The sequence below is a fragment of the Mytilus californianus genome, unplaced genomic scaffold, assembly GCF_021869535.1.
Source record: "Mytilus californianus isolate M0D057914Y unplaced genomic scaffold, xbMytCali1.0.p SCAF_4, whole genome shotgun sequence".
Classification (NCBI taxonomy): Eukaryota; Metazoa; Mollusca; class Bivalvia; order Mytilida; family Mytilidae; genus Mytilus; species Mytilus californianus.
In genome coordinates this window covers 87,218,181-87,238,454 of record NW_026262690.1, presented here as the reverse complement: position 1 = coordinate 87,238,454, position 20,274 = coordinate 87,218,181, and the positions used below count along the sequence as shown (strand labels likewise).

At 31.8% G+C, this 20,274-nt stretch overlaps 1 protein-coding gene across 1 annotated transcript; it reads right to left on the bottom strand.

The window, feature by feature from the left end:
* Window positions 1–1,207: 1,207 nt before the first annotated feature.
* On the bottom strand, window positions 1,208–18,272 carry LOC127738829 (CAAX prenyl protease 2-like). The gene is made up of 9 exons (XM_052250232.1): window positions 18,140–18,272; window positions 15,421–15,526; window positions 14,570–14,644; window positions 13,309–13,369; window positions 12,528–12,586; window positions 9,673–9,781; window positions 8,986–9,057; window positions 8,022–8,084; window positions 1,208–7,065 (listed from the first exon to the last, which is right to left on the bottom strand). The coding sequence occupies exons 1-9, from the start codon at window positions 18,253–18,255 to the stop codon at window positions 6,863–6,865; spliced, it is 864 nt and encodes a 287-aa protein (XP_052106192.1). The 5' UTR covers window positions 18,256–18,272; the 3' UTR covers window positions 1,208–6,862.
* Between the last annotated feature and the right edge of the window lie 2,002 nt (window positions 18,273–20,274).

The following is a 20,274-nucleotide window of genomic DNA, read 5'->3' as shown; positions in this document are numbered from 1 at the left end:
GTAACTTGTACAGGTATATCAGGCATGGTTCATATGACAGTGACTCACTTTTCATGGATCATTGATAATGTTAAGTTTATGTGATACTTGAAGTTAAACCTTCATATTAGACACTTTCAACAAAAGTTAGTCCATATTAAAGTAAAACAGGAGAGACATTTCAGCATTTGCACTACTATTTTTTTATGTGCAAGGACAAATAAAGATGGAAGTGCAGAAACAGAAATAAGACTTTGTACAAAAACTAAGTGACCTGGTGCAGGCTCCTGGAAATCTACCTGATATTTGAAATATATCAGATTTCAAGCGATAAGTATTTCAAACACACATTACTTCGGTAATGAAATGTAAGTACCGGTATAGATATTGTTTTTTGAAAATCTGCTGTAATGATTTGTCTATACTTTCTGTATTTTTATACCCCCTATGTAGGCGACGGGCCATTAGTGTTACCCTTGACCTTCTGTCTTTCTGTCTTGCTGTCCTCCTGTCTGTCTTTCCGTCCATCCTACTTTCGTTGCAAAGCTTGAGTATTCTTGGGTATTCATGTCCTCGGACACATTCTTCTTTTATTTATTTTTTTTGGTTTGAACAGCTCAAAATTTTTATTATTACTTCTTGGAATTATTTTGTCCTTGGACATCACTGATGATACAAGAATGTGCCCTTATTACACGAATGCCCAACTCGCACTATCATTTTCTATGTTTGGTGGACCCTGAAATTGGGGTTAAAACTCTAATTTGGCATTAAAATTAGAAAGATCATATCATAGGGAACATGTGTACTAAGTTTCAAGTTGATTGGACTTCAACTTCATCAAAAACTACCATGACCAAAAACTTTAACCTGAAGTGGGACAGAGGGACAGACAAACGAACGAACAGACACACGCACAGACAGAAAAACATAATACCCCTCTACTATTGTAGGTGGGGCATAAAAAAGAGGCAGAAGATACCAAAAGTATATAAATCAAAACTCAGACATTAATTGTTGAAATAGGCACCTGGTGCAGTCAAATTGATCCTGTTAATGTTAACACTAATACTAATACTACAATAAAATGTTAACACAGAGAGGTTTGGTCTGTTTTGACCTTTAACATGGAAACTTAATTGTGAATGCCAATGATACAGTGCCTAAAGGAAACAGCATGCCCCCACAAATTTCAAGGCACCCAAGAACATGGTGAACAGAATTTAAACAGTTTTTCACATCAATTTTAATTTAACATTTCATAATAGGTTAAATATAAAATAGTCATACAAACAAAAACTAAAACAACTTACAAAGTATAGAGAAGACATTGTCAAGAGTTGTGAATATATGTAAAATAACCAAATATTTTCTCCGGTTGAGATTAGTAAAAACGGAGGCTTCATGTGTGTTTTGTGTCATGAAAAGTAGAAATATAATTTACATTCAAGACAAAGTATAGTTATTCCCTTTAAACTGAAATAATTAAAATGACCCTGAATTCATTATTATCTGTGGGAATCTCATTTTTGTGGATTCCATGGTTAAAGGTAAACCACAGATTTAATGTTCAACAAAATACAATTTTCATTAGTATGAAACCATGAAATCAGGTATCCATGAAAATTCTCCCCCCCCCCCCCCCCCCATTAGTTTACAAATACTGATATAAACCATCAACATAAATGAATTCTCCACATGAAACAATATTTATGCATATTTTTTTTTATTTTGGACTTGGAATAAGACAGCAGAAAAAGTCAATACGAGTGAATTTTTACTTATTCATGACAGAAAAAAGATAAGATCAATGTTAGACCTAAAAAATTGTTGCCAAGAAAGAAAAATGTAAGACCTATTAAAGATACTGTTGCCAAAAATATTAGCCTTTAAACAGTCATTGACTATAACAATATACATTTGTAAGTCCATATCATTCAACAACAAACACAGCATGGTTACAGTAAAAAGTACATTATGCATAGAGAGTTATATACATGATATGATTTTAAAAAGAAACATGAAAAGCACTTAGTTCATCACAATATCAACTGATAAATGAATCTGTCAGAAAAAAAAAGGCAGCAATCCAACTAAACAATAAACCCAAAATCTAGACCCTGTAAACAATGGACTATCTACAGATATAGACTTCTGGCATCTCATTAACTGATACACATGACAACACTGCCATCTGGAATTATTTCCTTTCAACTGTTTCCTTTTAAGATGGTGATATTTAAATTTCATTCCTGTTTCATCTTATACGCTGTTATCTATCGTTATGCAATAAAAAATACATTAAAAACAAGCCATCCATTAAATGAACATGTAGCTGGAATTATACATTATGTTTAACTTTTACTCTACGGAACATTTGTTAAGCTTTTACAACTACTGTAACATTTTAACATGAAGGATTGCTGACATAATATGACAAAAGGACGGAGACAGCCATTCAAATGATGTACAAGATAGAATATGATGAACAACAAATTTGAAGCATGAAGTTTGGCTACAAGGAAGTACATTTTGTATTTTTAATTTCACAACATTGATGTTACTAAATTAGGTAAATTTATTGGTTATTGATACTGAACACCATTTTCCTTTCATAAATTACACTACAGTATCTTCAGAACAAATGAACTAGTGCATCCTGGGTAATATTTTTGAAAACATACATCAAAAAGTTGTGATTGGCTAACAAAATACAACATTTTGGATACCATGCAACCGATGAAGTATTATTATATTTCCAATGTATCAATTGACACTCTACTGACATATCAGGTGCCCCCTCTTCATCTTGGCTCTTACCCATCTGGCAGAAGAGGTCGGCTCATGTAAACTGAAGTGCTGACAATCTGCCTAGATCTCTCCGATACATTAAATAATTTATCATATTAAAAAGAAGCAAAAGTGGTTCTACATAATCAAGTGACTTATAAACAATTTTCATTTGGACGAAAAACACATGAAAAATGAAAAGCATTACGAAGACATCTTGTTGATTACTGGCAGAAAAAGACAACAGAAAATATGATGAAAATAAAAGTCGCATTAAAGACTTTATTTGGCATTCTTTTTTTTCCAAACTTTAAATATAGAGTTGTTGCTTGTTTACAGAGGCAATTTCAATACTTAACATTAGAGTAAAACAGACAAAATTTTTAAAAATTCTGTATTTTTCAACAATTAAAATATTTTTATATTTATATTATAATCCTTCAGTGTAATATTTCAAAATATTATCCAGAATGCATCTGAAAAGAATGGTTCTTCAAAGCTAATTAATCATGCATAATATTAAAATTACACTGTATCCTGGGCTAAATAAGGCCATAAATTCCTCACCTTTTATATATTTTTCTCCAATTTTTGTCATTATTGAGAAACTACATTTGAAAAATGAATAAAGTCAATAAGATCATAAAAGGGGATATATATACTGAAATGGGAGGAATCTTTTCATAATAATAATAGAACAGAGGAATGTCAGTACAGTTGGAAGAAATACTCAACAATTTCTTTCGTTAGAAATGATTTGGAAATATGAAAGAATAATAAGACTTTAATAAAAAGTATAACCACCTTTCCCAACCACTTTCCATAATCAATACAGCTAACATTTAAAAAAAAATTTAAAACAGCTAACATTTAATTTTTTAAAAAATTAAATACAAATGAGATGTAAATCAAAACACCATATGAACTGTAAACTAAATTCTTTGCATACAACATCTATATATATAGAAAATCATTTAATCTTTCCCCCAAAATGAAGATTTCCATTTAAGTGAAAAGTAAAAAATACAATATAGCTATGCCAGCCTTTAAACAGGTAATGAGGTTTCAATGGTATTTTTAAATACTGTGTAATTTCCTTAATGCTGATATCATTTTTGATCTCTCTTAATACTACTAATGTATATTTTTTCAACTTTTCTATTCCTTACCATGTTTTAGGAATAAGGAATAAATACTGTGGATTCATTATTATTCACAGGATACCAATTCGTGTGGAACCACAAATTTAAATGTTCATCGAATGACAAATTTTCTATAAGGTTGTATGCAGACTTAGGCAAATCCATGCAATTAAATTCACAAAATTGCAAGTTTTCTGCAATCCACCAAAATTGGCACCAAAGAAAATAAAAGATCCCAAAGTATTATATATGACAATAATATTGTAACCTATGAACACAATGAAATCTCCCATTCCTACCTAGTTAATCATTCTTTAGAACCAATTTAATTCATATGGCATATTTTGGGTTTTGAAACATGTGGGTTTTTTTACAATTCAACATCAACATCTTTATATGAACATTTACATGATTTACTCTGATAAAATGTAAAAATACCTCATCTCCTTATTTTTATATGAATGTATATGCAATGTACGTTTCTTGAAATTGTTCTATCATTTAACATAAATTACATTTCAGACACAAATATCAATATCACATTAAATTATATGAATTTCACCTCAAATATATAAATCTACATGATCAATATCTAAGTAAAAAAAAAATCAATTAACATCTATAATTGGTTTAAATATGATTAGGACTGTTCCATTTAAACATACATGGTACTCAGAGAGGGCATTTTCAAAATGGAGTAACCTCCTATAGAGTTAAATTTAGAATTTCACTTACATTTTCACTGTACTTGACCTCCGTCCATATTTGAGATTTCAAAGTGCCTTCCCTGAGTCACTTGTGTGTTCAAATGGAACAGCCCTTACATGCATTTTGCATTTTCTGAGTTCAATACCCCATAACTTATTGTCATGGAAAGCATTTGATTTTTCAGCATTTCAAAAGATTTACACATATTACTCTTCATAGTATTGAATGTGTAAGATGACTAATTTGCCACACCTGACAAGCTGCCTAAAGCTGTAAAGATTTTCAAAATTTACTGATAAGACTCAATAAATTATGAACATATACTGATTTCTAAAACACAAACCAGACACTATTTTATTGTGACCTCACACTACCTTTATAATGTTGAAAAACCAATTTTGATTCATTAGAAAACATCATGGTACTATCAAGAAATAAATATATTAAGTGGTTAGAGTATGTTTTTACCATTCAAACATTGCATGAAACATGTGCAAGTTGTGTTTTAATTATATCCTTACATCTCTATCTAAAAATAGACAATTGTTAGATTCAGAATCTACAGGACTATGGGTTATTTTATTATGATGTTTCGGTGTACACTTTTGAAAATATTACCCAGAATGCATTAGATTCTGAAACAGCGAAAATTGCACCAATTAGAAGGGTGGTTAAGGCTTATTCATGTAGCATGATTGTGAGATTTTTCCCTTTACATGTTTTCAATCTAAATCTTTGTTGTTTCTTGTAAATAGCCAAAATTATTTTATGATCATAGTAAAATCATTTTTTATTTAATATTCCCTCTTTACTACCCTCAATCATTTTAACTATGCTAAAATAACTTTTGGAACCACCAAATTGAGATGTTGAAACACGCCTTGATAACAAGTGTTCAAATGTTTTAAAGTATATTTTATGCATAACTTTTGACTACAGCATTGTAATGTTTGAAAACAGAGTTTTAATTTCTTATTAACATAAATAACAACTCCATAAATTAAATAATTTGTTTCATAATTATTAAACTAACACACAATGCAACATATGTTAAAAATCTATAAAATATAGAAACGAAATCTACCCATAATCATACGCTAGAACATAACACAATTCAAACAAAATATTACCACAACACAAATTTACAGTAAATTGCATATTAACTCAACTTTTAAGCATAATACTTTAACACAAAATACAAGGTTACTGCAATCATAATGAAAAAAATTATCCCCAGAAATATATTATATTGCATTGATTAATTTCTTCAATATTTTTGCACTATCCCTTTTAAAATTAAGTACCAACTTTTTCAAGCATCTAAAAAACAATAAGAAATAAATGTGTGGTCCAATCTAATTGGTGATTCCTGTTTTCCTTTTTATGTTTTTTTCCGAAAATTTTGGTCTCATTTGAATTTTTTTAATAAAGGAAACTATTAAAATTACGTTAGATATGTGATTTTCAATCATGACCACACACAGCGAAAAACACTTTGCAGATCTTAAAAATGCTTCGTTTCCCTTATTCTGCCACCTTTTTCTTATTGTTTGAATAATAAAAAGTTGCAATGAACCTCTTAAAACCCTACCATATATTGAATCAAAATGTAACTATGGAAATATCCTTTCAGTGCGCAACAATTTTTTTATCATTTAGGTATTGTTAGAAGAAATGACTGGTATTATTGTTGAATTCTAGAAATATTTGGTACAATATTATAAGAAAAACATATTCAACATTGATTTATAAATATTTTTTGCTTCACAGTTTTGTATTTCTAATTTTCCTTTTCTAACAGGGAAGGTTTAACTCGAGTAAACATTCTGCAATCACCAACACAATATCCAGTGTCCTAGCTAGGCCATAACAGAGAGGTGCAGCTCCACTCTGCCCTTAATGTGCCCCCTATGCCCTTTATGTGCAACCCTCTGCCCTTTATCTGCTCCCCTCTCCTCTTAACATTTTATTTCTAGAAGTAAAATAGACACTTTTCTGGTCAGTGTTAAAAAAATATTTTACTACTGGGGCTCAAAATACCATCAATCCAGCAAAAAAAACATTACTTTATTCATTATTTTTCATTACTTTTTGTATCTATACAAATGATCTGGTTTCCCTTCTGGGACAAGCAATCAAGCTTACATGCCCTTCATCTTAACTGATGTCCTTAAATTCTAACTAAAGCACTGATATCTGACTTCAATCATGACCCCTCAAGGTTTATTACAGAATACAGTTCACTACAATGAATCATAAATATAATTAGAATACAGAAAAGGAGTAGTAACTGGATAGAACAGTACTATCCACATGAATAGTCCCAGAATAAAGCTAGCGATAAGTTTGTGTTTAACTGGCTGTGGATGTCCCATCACTTCACCAAACGATGGAAATCCCATGTGATTACAAAAAGCATGGGCTATCACAGGTGCTATCAAGTGACCTGAAAAAATCAAATAAATATTTTATATAAAAGCAACAAATATTAAAAAGTAGGCAAGTAATATTAAGTGGCCTGAGAGCAAAATATTAAAAACATGGAATATCAATATCCTTATAACTCTCAAAGTTTCAACTTAGCACAACTCCTTTAAAACTAAACGAGGAGACCTGTTTTTTTGTGTATTGCTTTTCTTTCATCCAGATCAAATGAATCAATATAGTTCTCTACCCTTCAAGCATGCAAACTGTAGTTTGCTTCAATTTCCATGATATAATCTAACAAAGATTGTTAATAAAAACAAATGAAAGTTGTTTGAATCATGAGAATATGGCATATTCATTTAAACTGAAATTAAGAAAATGTAAAGAACCACTATGCTGTATTCACAAATTATAAACTAAAGAGTCCTACTGGGCAACATTTACTAACTTAAAATTATAGGCGTAAAGATGATATTTTCTACCAACTGTGTTATAAAAGCACTTGTCTTGGGTAACATTTAATAACTTAAATTTTTTAAACATAGGCGTAAAGATGATATTTTCTACCGACTGTGTTATAAAAGCACTTGCTTCAGTGATCAAAAAAGTATGTTTGGCATATTAGTTTAGTTATCAATGTTTAGCACTTGTTGTCAAATTGTTCAATATCCATGTAAAAAGTACAATAATTTCCTACATATAAAATGAGTGTTGACCTCTTACATAGGAAATATGAAGGTTGCCACATAAGCAGCTAGAAAAATTTCCAAAACAGGGAAGCGAAGTTCATTGCAAGTATGTAAAATCTGTTCATATCATTTTTGTTTGCATAGAAGGAGGTATGGATATATAATATTACACAAAAATTACTTCTCTAATTACAAATTTAATAACATTAAAAATTCTGATATATAATATCGCTGACATGACACAATTGAAAATATGCAAAAATACAAGAATCAATATACACTTTACCTGTTCGTAGGAATAAGAATGCTGAATAGATACCAAATAGTGTTGTGTATGTTAACTGGAATACTGAAAAATACAATTTTAAATTATTGCAGAAAATCACCATTTTCAATACTTCACCTATTCCAAATTATGTAAACTTTGAATGCTGTTATTTCAATAGGCATGGCTTATTTTTTCACACTTTAATACTAACTTATCATTTGAAACAGACATGATTTTAACAACGGTTAAAAAAGTTATTAATATAATAATATTTGCTAATAAATATTTGTAATACATATTTTTTATATATTACTCTGATAAGTTGTCCATAAAAACTACTACTAAAGTGGTTTTTAACGACCTTGACTAGCTGTTAAGCCCTCGCACGGTCAGCTGGGTGCCTGAAGAAGTTTGGTGAGCATTAGAATGTTGTTGTCATTAAGTTAGAAGAAGGCGGTCATTTTGGTTTAGCGTGGATTTGAAGTTTGAAGTATACTGCCTTCAAAACGGCTGTTTCCAGGGCCAGGTTGATCAGCTGGGCAGTCGGCTAACCACATTGATGTTTTACTTGTGAATGAGTCATAGACACAGTAATAAATGTCTACAGGAAGCCTGTTCAGGATCAGTGTGGTAGCTCAATATCACATATAACTAGGCTTAGGTTGGGTACTACCACGGTGGAAAACTGGTCCATTACCCAACACCAGGGATACAGGGCCCTCAGACATCTGTGGGACATAACACTCCCCCATCCACAATGGATTTTGGAGTGCAAGCTTAAGCCGACCATTTTTTGTTGTACTGTACGGCGTTGAGTTAGATTGCTGTAGACATGGAGTAGTGTGTTGTTAAACCATGTGGTCAGCGTAACATGTTGTAGTTTGCAGATAATTAGGAGCTGATCCAGCACGTCCTTTCAGCTGTAAGGAATGTTTGTTGTCCATAAATGGTTCATTGAAAAGAGATATATAATTATACTTACATGACTGTTTACATGCTGTTTTAACATCTAATCCACCTGTTGTCACTTTTTCTATCATGTGATGAACATGTGCTGAAATTATAATCATGTGATGAACATGCTGAAATTATAATCATGTGACGAATATGTGCTGCAATTATAATCATCTGATAAACATGTTCTGAAACAAGAATTATCTTCAACAATAATAATAATGAGCTTTTTCAAGGGTATTTTCAAATGTGTTTTCATTCATTAATAATATTTCATGGCTTGTGTAAGTTTTTTAATTTTTGCATTTCAATCCTTTAAGTGGGAGTTAACTGCAATGGACCAATAAAACGCTTCCAGAAATTAGCACCATAACATGTACCTCTATTGGAGCAGGAATTGCTTTAAATACCCTCCAGAGTACTTGAGTTTATATGTAGTGTTTTGTGAACTGTTGACTTGTCTTCTTTTCTAAGCCAAAATTTTGTCTGTCTTTCTCGAACTTGTTGTTTCTGATTGCTAAATACTAAACTAGTTTTCAATTCTGTCATTGTGATACCAAATTAAACTCTGAATACTTACACCTTGATCTTAATTGTAAAATAAAATTGGTACTCTTATCAATCTTAACAAATCAGTATCTGTAGTTACCGACGACAATAAATAGATTTGTATTCCAAATAAATTTAGTATGGAATAAATCTAAAGTATACCTACCAACTCCAAAGAACAGTGGACAGAGGAACACAGATAAACCTTGACCAAAACAGGGAACCAGTAATGGCAGCATACAGGCTCTAAATATAAATTCTTCAGAAAATGGAGCCTGTAATTTAAACATATGGATATTTTAAAAGCAAAATTTTTAGTAGTTTAAGGCTCCAAGGAAATACTATGTTTCCATCTCATACTTTCATATACTTGATCAAATATATATATATAAAGCAAATTTACAGATCTAACATTGTTGGGCTGATGTTTAGACGAGTTGTATATATATATAAGTCTATCCTAAAATGAGGTAAATTATATGGCCTTCCAAATACCGTTTCGATTCCTAACATCACTGAAGAGACATTAATTGTCGAAATCCGGATATGGTGTACTAATTTTTGCACCTTTTGTTTGCGGTATACCATCTTTTCCGCAAGTTTATTGTTTTCTGTTTGGTATTAAATTTATAAATTTTTAAAGATCTATTTTGTAACATCTTGTGATCCGTTTATTTGGCAATCGCCAATGGCAGTCAGCAGGGTTTAAGAACATCTGTTGTTCGACCTGTTAGTCAAATGCGTTTTGTTAAAATATACTTTTTCACTTTTTTGGTCTTTTGGAAAATGTTGTTTGTGCTGTATTTAGACCCCTCTATCAAGAAATTTGTTTTGCATGCACACGTATTGAAATTGCGGTTTTTATCCAACGCAATCATAGGTTTGAACGTTGTTTTCAATTTAGACTTGTTTATATTTTTTCGTTTGGGCTTGTATTATATTTGCCTTCTGGTTTATATGATCCGTTCATCCTATTTTGACTCTTTCAAAATTCAAGAGTCTATCCTAAAATGAGGTAAATTATATGGCCTTCCAAATACCGTTTCGATTCCTAACATCACTGAAGAGACATTAATTGTCGAAATCCGGATATGGTGTACTAATTTTTGCACCTTTTGTTTGCGGTATACCATCTTTTCCGCAAGTTTATTGTTTTCAGTTTGGTATTAAATTTATAAATTTTTAAAGATCTATTTTGTAACATCTTGTGATCCGTTTATTTGGCAATCGCCAATGGCAGTCAGCAGGGTTTAAGAACATCTGTTGTTCGACCTGTTAGTCAAATGCGTTTTGTTAAAATATACTTTTTCACTTTTTTGGTCTTTTGGAAAATGTTGTTTGTGCTGTATTTAGACCCCTCTATCAAGAAATTTGTTTTGCATGCACACGTATTGGAATTGCGGTTTTTATCCAACGCAATCATAGGTTTGAACGTTGTTTTCAATTTAGACTTGTTTATATTTTTTCGTTTGGGCTTGTATTATATTTGCCTTCTGGTTTATATGATCCGTTCATCCTATTTTGACTCTTTCAAAATTCGAGAGTCTATCCTAAATTGAGGTAAATTATATGGCCTTCCAAATACCGTTTCGATTCCTAACATCACTGAAGAGACATTAATTGTCGAAATCTGGATATGGTGTACTAATTTTTGCACCTTTTGTTTGCGGTATACCATCTTTTCCGCAAGTTTATTGTTTTTTGTTTGGTATTAAATTTATAAATTTTTAAAGATCTATTTTGTAACATCTTGTGATCCGTTTATTTGGCAATCGCCAATGGCAGTCAGCAGGGTTTAAGAACATCTGTTGTTCGACCTGTTAGTCAAATGCGTTTTGTTAAAATATACTTTTTCACTTTTTTGGTCTTTAGGAAAATGTTGTTTGTGCTGTATTTAGACCCCTCTATCAAGAAATTTGTTTTGCATGCACACGTATTGAAATTGCGGTTTTTATCCAACGCAATCATAGGTTTGAACGTTGTTTTCAATTTAGACTTGTTTATATATATATATATATATATATATAGTCAAACCAACTATAAAGGTCACTTTTCACAAGAGAAAACCTGTCTTGTCAAGGTACCCTCTATAAAACATATATTTTGAACCACATATCACAAGTTAACTCTCTTATAAGGTATTTTATTAAACCAAACTTTGTCAAGTTTTTCTAGCTATCAGGGTAAAAAACTGTGATATGATAAGTAGATGGAAAGTTTTGAGAACCCTTAATAATATTAGTTACATAGTGTGCTGGTGACCTAATATGATATATATGGAGTCAATAATTTCCTTATAGCTCGGAGTGTGCTAGTGACCTAATACGATATATATGGTCAGTAGTACACTGTGTAAAGAATTTATCTTACCGACTATCTTAACATGCGGCATTTAGACTAGTGGCCTATCAAAGTGATCAAGTCTTCAATATAAAGAACCTACTTCCATTGGTCTATACAAAAACAAATGCCAGCAATCACAACTTGTTAGCTTTTAATGTATTTCTGCATTTATTTCAATTGTTCATCATCAATTTCTTCGTTAGTTGAAACCTTTCACATTTTTCCTCAACACTGTGTTGTTTTTACAAAGGGAAGTAACACCACTACTAACCGTGTATTGAAATAAACCACGCCTACTAACCCCATATGAATTATACACAGTCTCCATGCGGTTGCTTTTAACATAAAAAGACACACTATAAAATATCATCTTTCTTTGTAACAGAATTGTATTTGCTTCCACCCCTGTTACCCACAGAAAAACATATTTTGTGGTGTCAATCAAATCCTCCCATACAATTTCCCTTGGAATAGCACTTACATATATTCACAACTTAAATAAGCTCTGGGCAATTTAGAGCTTGACATATGGTACAGTTGCATTGCAGTGAAAATTATCTATTGTTGCAGACTACATATTGACCATTTGATGTTTTGAAGGTCTTATTTTGTTGTATTGAATTGATGCTGCCTTGTTGAAATATACCCCTGTTCTTTTTCTATTTAAACTGTACTTACGACTATATGGTTCCTTAACCAGACTAGATTTGTCGCACTTTGTGTCCAATACTTTGGCTCTGTTGAAAAAAACAGAAATATATTTGTCACAAAAACTCTGTGTATTCATTGTTTTATATCATTGGGTACTATCTATTTGTGGATTTCAAGGTAAAAGGTTATTTATGAGTGCACATTTCGTTTAATTAAGGTGAAATAAAAAGCACAATTGTGTTGCCGTCATTTAACATTTTTTAATTCAATGAAAGCTTAAAATCTGATTCCTTTAGAGTTTTACATATTGTCTACACACCTGCCTACTGTTAAAGATCTATGCTGCCCTGAAAATGACAATTTTGGTTTTATTGTGTTTTTTGGTTTGCTATCTTATTTATGTAAATCCTACATTTCTTTATATTTAAGGTTGATGTGTACTTTTAAAATTTTACAAACAATCAAACTTTGACCACAAAAAATTTTCTGTTAATTTTTTTAATCTTATTTGACATTCTAGTATGCCCTTAAATAATCAATCATTAAAGCTATTACCTTTAAACATACATGGTACTGGTACCCATGGTAGGCAATATCAAAATGATGTTACCACCTAAAGAGACAAATTTACAAGTTCACTGTACAAGACACCAATAGTTGTGATTTCAAAGTGCCTTGCCTAGATCCCATGTATGATTTTGTGGAACAGTCCTTACAACTTTGAGGTATATCTTTTTTAGTTACTTGTCAGAAAATTCTGTGTAACAGTATTATCTATCTAAATTATGATAAGTTTCTTTATTCTTACCTAAGTACAAACCGAATACACCATCCATGTAATGTAAGGTTAATGGTCCTGTGAATAAAATCTGAAATAGAAAAATAGAAACTTAAAATATGATTACAGTTATCATTTTGCAGTATGATCTTATACTATTTGTCTTATTTAAATGCTTGCTACCAGGTATAGCTTAATAATGGTAGACATTCTTCATTTTTCATATGATTACAGTGTTAGTGCTCGATATCATAATTTTGAAAATCTGATAGAGATGCTGTTATTTTGCACCTGCATTGTAAACATACATCATATACCCTTTATCACACTCCATTTTCAAAAGAACAAATATACAAAGGGGTAAACATGGTAAATGTATTATAAAGTCAATAGTTTAGTTTATTTAAAACATATTTTATTGTTCAAAAAGAGCAAACAGATTAGACACAAGTTTTTCAACTTAGTAACATCTTCTCCAAAATGTCAATATTTAATCATGTCAAATCCATGTCACACCGCATTTAAAAATAGCATTGAAAGTTTATTATCTGATAACAGATGAACCAGTATATACATTGTACTAGTATTTTTTATCAAATCAATTTCAAATGCTACAACACATTTGAAAGTAACACCGAGAGTTCATTATATGAATATGTATTTATGTATTTTTCATTACATATTCCCAAAGAAAGCTTGAACTAATTTCTAGTGTCCACAGTTGTTTGACATGTATTCTATCCACCTTAAAACATGTGGACCATCTGTTATTCAGCTACTTGTTTAATCTTTCTTGTACATTGTTGTAAGAAAGACATACCGAAAAACAGGTATCCAAATTAAAGTTGCCAAGTACAAAAATTCATGAGGCCAATTAAATTTTGATTGGTCTCAAGACCAGATGGAGAGTACAACGTTCAGTGCCATAACATGGATAATTAGAATTGGTTATTTCTTAATCAAGATTATACCCAAATTAAAATAAAGTTAATGTTGAACAATAATAAAATATTGGACCTAAAATGCCTTTTTTCAAATGCTGTGTTTGTAAGTCCTCTGGGGCCATCTGCCCACAGGTTGATATTGGCTTCTCAGGTTGATACTGCAATTAATATGTAACTAGATGTGCATTATTCTCTCTCTCTATATATAGAACTACTTCAGGGAATATTAAAATAAAATCTAAACAAAATATGACTAAATCTTCAATACTAAAATTGAGAATGGAAATGGGGAATGTGTCAAAGAGACAACAACCCGACCATAGAGCAGACAATACTGTATTCATTACCATAGTAAGGCCAAGTGGAATCAATAATGCTGGTAGAAAACCTTTAAATCTTATTCCCATCCATTCTAACAACGTCTGAAAAAATCAGTAACATTTTTAATTTTGTATATAGATGATATCATAGAAACAACTGTAAAAAGTCAAAATAATGCTCCTGTAATATTATTACAAATATATCTATCATAACTACGGTAAAAGTGAAATGGAAAAAATTAACGTTCATGAAGACTGATTGATTATATTTTGCTTAATGTTCAGGGGCAAATATTTCATGCATTTTTAGGGCAATTGCTAATTATATAAATATTTACATAATGACTAATACACATGAATTGTAAAAGTTGTAGTGGTTAATTGCCGATGGAAAGTGATGGGAGCCTCAACAGAGGAAGGGCTCCACCATATGTTAATAAGTTAATAGTTCTTTTGCCAATTCTGATTTTGACCATGTAACAAGAAATCCATTTTGTGAGTTGTTTATCTTAGGAGGGAAATTAAATGTCATTGATAATGAAGAGCTAGAAAAAAAACCAAATCTATCTGTGTCTAATGTGTGTTATCTATAAGTTTTTCATAGCTGTTTTACCTTACTATAAGGTATGGGTTTTGCTTATTGTTAAAGGCTGTATGTAAATATCATCTACCACATTTGGACTCTGATGGATAGTTGACTCATCATGCTCATTGGAAATCATACCACATCTTCTTAATTGTGCTATAGGTCAAGATGTAGTTAAGATATTCAAAGTTGTCTTCTTTTTCTTAGAATGGCTGCCTTTTTAGCATCAATCATATCCGGCTGACTGAATATTATATAGCATTAACTCTATTTTATGGTTTTGATAAGTTACCTCCCCTTTGCTGGATTCTGTACCAAAACAACATAATAGTAGTGGAACTATAACAGAAATGACAGCTACACTCATAAACCTTCTTTTGATAACATCAGGATGGTCTCTGAAAAAAATGATAAAAAGACAATAAATCACTGACACAAGAACAACATTAATTGTACATCATCTAAGGAGTGTAGGAAGATGGTCTGGTGGTTACTGAAACAGAAAATATTACTGATTAAAGCAACGCTCAGACAACTATCAATAACTTCAGTTGCAACTGAAACAGATAAAAGAAACAAGACCAACAATAATATGATTTACAATAGATGATGATGATGCTGATGGATTGCTATTTAATGTCATGGGTAAATTAAACCTATGTTCAGGATGAGAACATGTTCATCTGATATATGTACCAAAATATGAGCCCTGCTTTGTGTTAGATGCTTTGTCATGTTTGTATAAATTGCTCAGTGTTAAGTGAAGAAACAGCAAATACCAATTTGAAGCCTTTGGTCTTAAAAACATTATAACAAAACTACCAAACTCCAACTCCAAGCTAAATTCAAAAAGGGGAATTGTCTTGTTTGTCATAGATTCTGGTACTGAGATGACCGCAACTGTCAAATCCAAGGTGAAAATCTTCTACTTATTAAATGTGTTTCTTGTAACTGCTGGTAGAAATTGCAGCTTTCAAAGGGTTTTTTGAAACATGGACCACAAGTCCTATATGGTGTTGTATAATTGAAGATATGAATAGTCTAACTTAATGTGTTAGGGAAAATTTTAATTGGCTTAGTCATTTAGAGATTTGCCTTAAGAACCTGAGGTTGAGGGTTTGAATCCCGCTGGTTCCATCCATGTATTTTCACAACAATGGTGCTGCGAGCTACTCCAACTGGCACATATGAGTGTATGTAAGTACCTGGCAGTTAAACAGATGTGGTCATGGGGTATGTCATTAAGGATAACCATTACATCTGTTGGTGACATGAAAGGATCTAACCAGATGGTTTCCTAATGAAAGACTTGGGGTTGTCCACAGGTGGACCTGTGAGCTGTTTGGATGGATGGTATCAGAGGTCACCACACTTCAGAATTACAGGGAGAAGTGATTTCTCCCTGGCAGCCAAACAGGGAGAAGTGAAGACCCAACAGGGAGACTTCAGGGAGAAGTGAAGCATCAAAAGGGAGACTTCAGGGAGAATTGATGGATCCCATTAATACTTTTTAAGAATTAAATTTTCCAAGCATCTATATCTTTTGTTATTTTTCAAAACCTTTTGCATGACAACTGTAAAGGTGGTATTTCCTTGCCTTGCCATGCTTGTGGTGTGAATTACCTGTGGACGTAAATTGTCAAAAAATATCATAAGGACCATAAGAGCTATGATTCTGCAGCCAAACAGGGAGAAGTGAAGACCCAACAAGGAGACTTCAGGGAGAATTGATGGATCCCATTAATACTTTTTAAGAATTAAATTTTCCAAGCATCTATATCTTTTGTTATTTTTCAAAACCTTTTGCATGACAACTGTTAATGTGGTATTTCCTTGCCTTGCCATGCTTGTGGTCTGAATTACCTGTAGATGCAAATTGTCAAAAAATATCATAAGGACCATAAGAGCCATGATTCTGCAGCTAGGTCTGAATAATTTGATGATTTGACATTGTTCATGACATTGGTCAAATTTTGCTGCATCTCAAAGATTTTTCAAACAAAAGTCTGTTTTGAATTGCTCACAATTGTGTTTTATAATATTAAATAAAACATAAATATGTTTGTTCTTTAAATTATTTTGAATATGAATTCCGAAAAAAAAACTTTTTGTCACTTGTTGAAAACATCTAGTAAAACTCTGTTAATTTCAAATCGTGTGCGATGGTTTGCGGTATTTTCTTGGAAACAGCCGTTTTCCATCATCAAGTAGACGTTGAAAATGCTTGTAAACGATTCTAGAACACTTCATGAGGGCGACATAAAATTCTCCCTAGAGCTTCTCTAGAGTTAGGTGGGGAATCCTAGGGCGACAAAGTTGCTCACTTCGCCTGGTGTGGTGACCCCTGTTGTATGCAGCACAGAAAAAGAAAAGGGGGAAGAGTGTTGTGTAATTGGAGATATTGAGGAAGTGTAATTGGAGATATTGAGGAAGTCTAATTGGTTGAGTTAGGAAAGATCTTCTTGGGGTAAGTCAGTTTGAGTATAGTCAACTTTCAATATCGTTCACTTTCCCATAAATATTTGAGGTCACAATGCTTATGTTATTACGTTAGTAAGAACCAATTGTTCAATGACATAGTTTACAAAATATTTATCTAGGGTCAGCCGGTGTTCCTCATTCATAAAAAACACGAGATTGGTGTATTGCTTTTATATCTGGCTGTGTTGTGGGTTTGAATCCTGCTGGTACTTTCTATGTATTTTCACAACAGTGGTAACAATTATTTTTCTATGTAAAACATGAAACACGATTTCTGTGCTAAAAAATCCTTGCTGTTGATCTGCTGTGCTTTTGCATTAAACAGATGACATTATGTATGAATCAATCGTATTGCACTGGTTGAAACCTGAAACTAGCTTAATAGCAGTGATATTTATAACCCAAACACAGACAGGTAAAAGCAATAAATTGTCAGATGTCCCTGTAAGCTGTATTTTTTTTTCGAGTGAATTTGACTGATACTGATTGTTGAAGGATTCCAAACCATTCTAAGTTATTTTATCAATTACCTAGTTTTATTTCCAACACTAGCCCAAACATATAAGCTCCCTACGTATATCAGAGCAAACAATAGGCACAAAAGAACTGCCTGCCAAGAGGCAAGCGAAAATACAACCAGCGCCATGAATCATTCTTCCTTCAACGACGTGAATGAAAACAAGGGAAATAACAAAGGTGCGTTCGATTTTTTACATGTAGGTGACAAACACTAAGCGGGTTCTCGGCTGACCTACACACAGTCTTACGAAATGTAGGTCAAAAGAGTTTCACCAAACCCAAATTTGCCTGTTATTTCATATAAAAAACACATTTTTTAAAAATATTGTTAAAAACTAATTTGAGGTCCGATTTTGATGGAATTTTGATCTCATATTCACAAAGGTGTACAATCACGGTTTATGGTTATTATGATATATTTTTAGGACATGTCATTACTGAGAAATCATAATTTGTCAACAAATATTGAAATTACGTATCATTGTTTCCCTGAGTACCCACATTGCATCCATTATGCAAAAAAGGCAGAGGAAATCTTATATGTTTTCTCTGAGCCGATTACTATACTGTAGCACTGTTAATCCTAGCTAGGTTTTCTTTCAAAAAGACTAAATAATTCAAAATTTTATAATTTGCCATTAGGCATGTCATTCAACATAACTTAATATGTAATACTTGAAAATACACAAAACGGTCACATTTTATATCACAATGAAAAAAAGTACAATTTACGGAAACGTTGAATGCGACAAAGTCATCTACAAATTAAAGTCTACTTTTAAAAATGAGAAATTTAAATATGTCACAGACATCCATTCCATACAAAATGCATAACAAGCAGGGAGTATTGTCAAATTGAAATATTACAAAAAAAAACAGTTTTTTTTTCGAATTTTACGGATGTGAATGTAAGCATGGATGCAGTTTAGGTATTCCTCCTTTTGAATCTTGGGTCGTTTAGAGGTCGGTTCAAATCCATTTTTCTATGATTCATAGTGTTTCAAAATTTTAATTTGAGGAACTATATAGTAAATAAGGATTAATCTACAAATAAAAAACACAGAATAGAAACTTTTGCTTGTATTCAATGATGATATCGCATCTTTTTATTACAAAGATCCATTAGGAGTTATGTCTAGATTACATGACCTGGCGATAAAGAACCTTCATCAGCCGCCGTTATGGCTCATTAGATTGAAAATTCGATTTGCCTCTCTTCGCCCAAAAGCTTAAGTTTTGAAAAAAAAACCTAATGTCTACATGTATCGGTAAACTAAAAGACGCATTACCGTTTTAATATCATAATCAACATCTTATAAATGATTCTTGAAACAAATTAATAAAAAGAATATGCACTTCCACCATTCTGATTAAAATCATACCACTCACTTGCTGTCGTTTATTTACATGTCGCGCGTGGGAGAAACTCTTATCTCAAAGACTAAAAATGTAAAAATAACTGATCTAGACCCATCTCAAATGGTTATGTTTTTTCAATTGAAATTATTATTCGTACCACGCAAGCGTCAAATTATTTTTTTTAGAGTTTTAAAATGTTTTATCTCTGTCAAAATATTTTTATCCCTTCTTCCTGATTGATTATCTTCCGTTTGCCACTGAAGACTAAATCACAGTTCAAAAATAACTAGAATCAAGAATTCAGGGGTAGGAGATAAATTTGTTTCACTCATAGGCTCAAAATCATAAAGTTGATGAAATGCAGTGAAATTTGAATTATAAAGTGTCTGAATAATATACTTAAGGATTTTGCATCAATTTGTCCTTTGCTCATGAAATTCAACTGCTTTTTTTTCAGTCCTATACATTTATACTGTAATACCAACAAATTTGCAGAAATGAAACTTTTGGTGAATTATTTAGAAAATGACATCAGAGACACTATTTTTTGCAGGGAAGGGCTATTCTTTATATGTTCTAAATTAAAGTGGGTGGATTGATGGTCTGAAATCTAAATTGATTATTCCCGAATTCATTGAAACTATTCAAAAATACGATATTCTGGTATGTATTGAATAAAAAATTGATGAATTTGATATGCTATCTTTGCCCGATGGGTATCTTTCTTTTTCAAAATGTAGAAAAAATTTCAAGAAAAAATCTGGTGGCATCTCGGTCATATATAGTA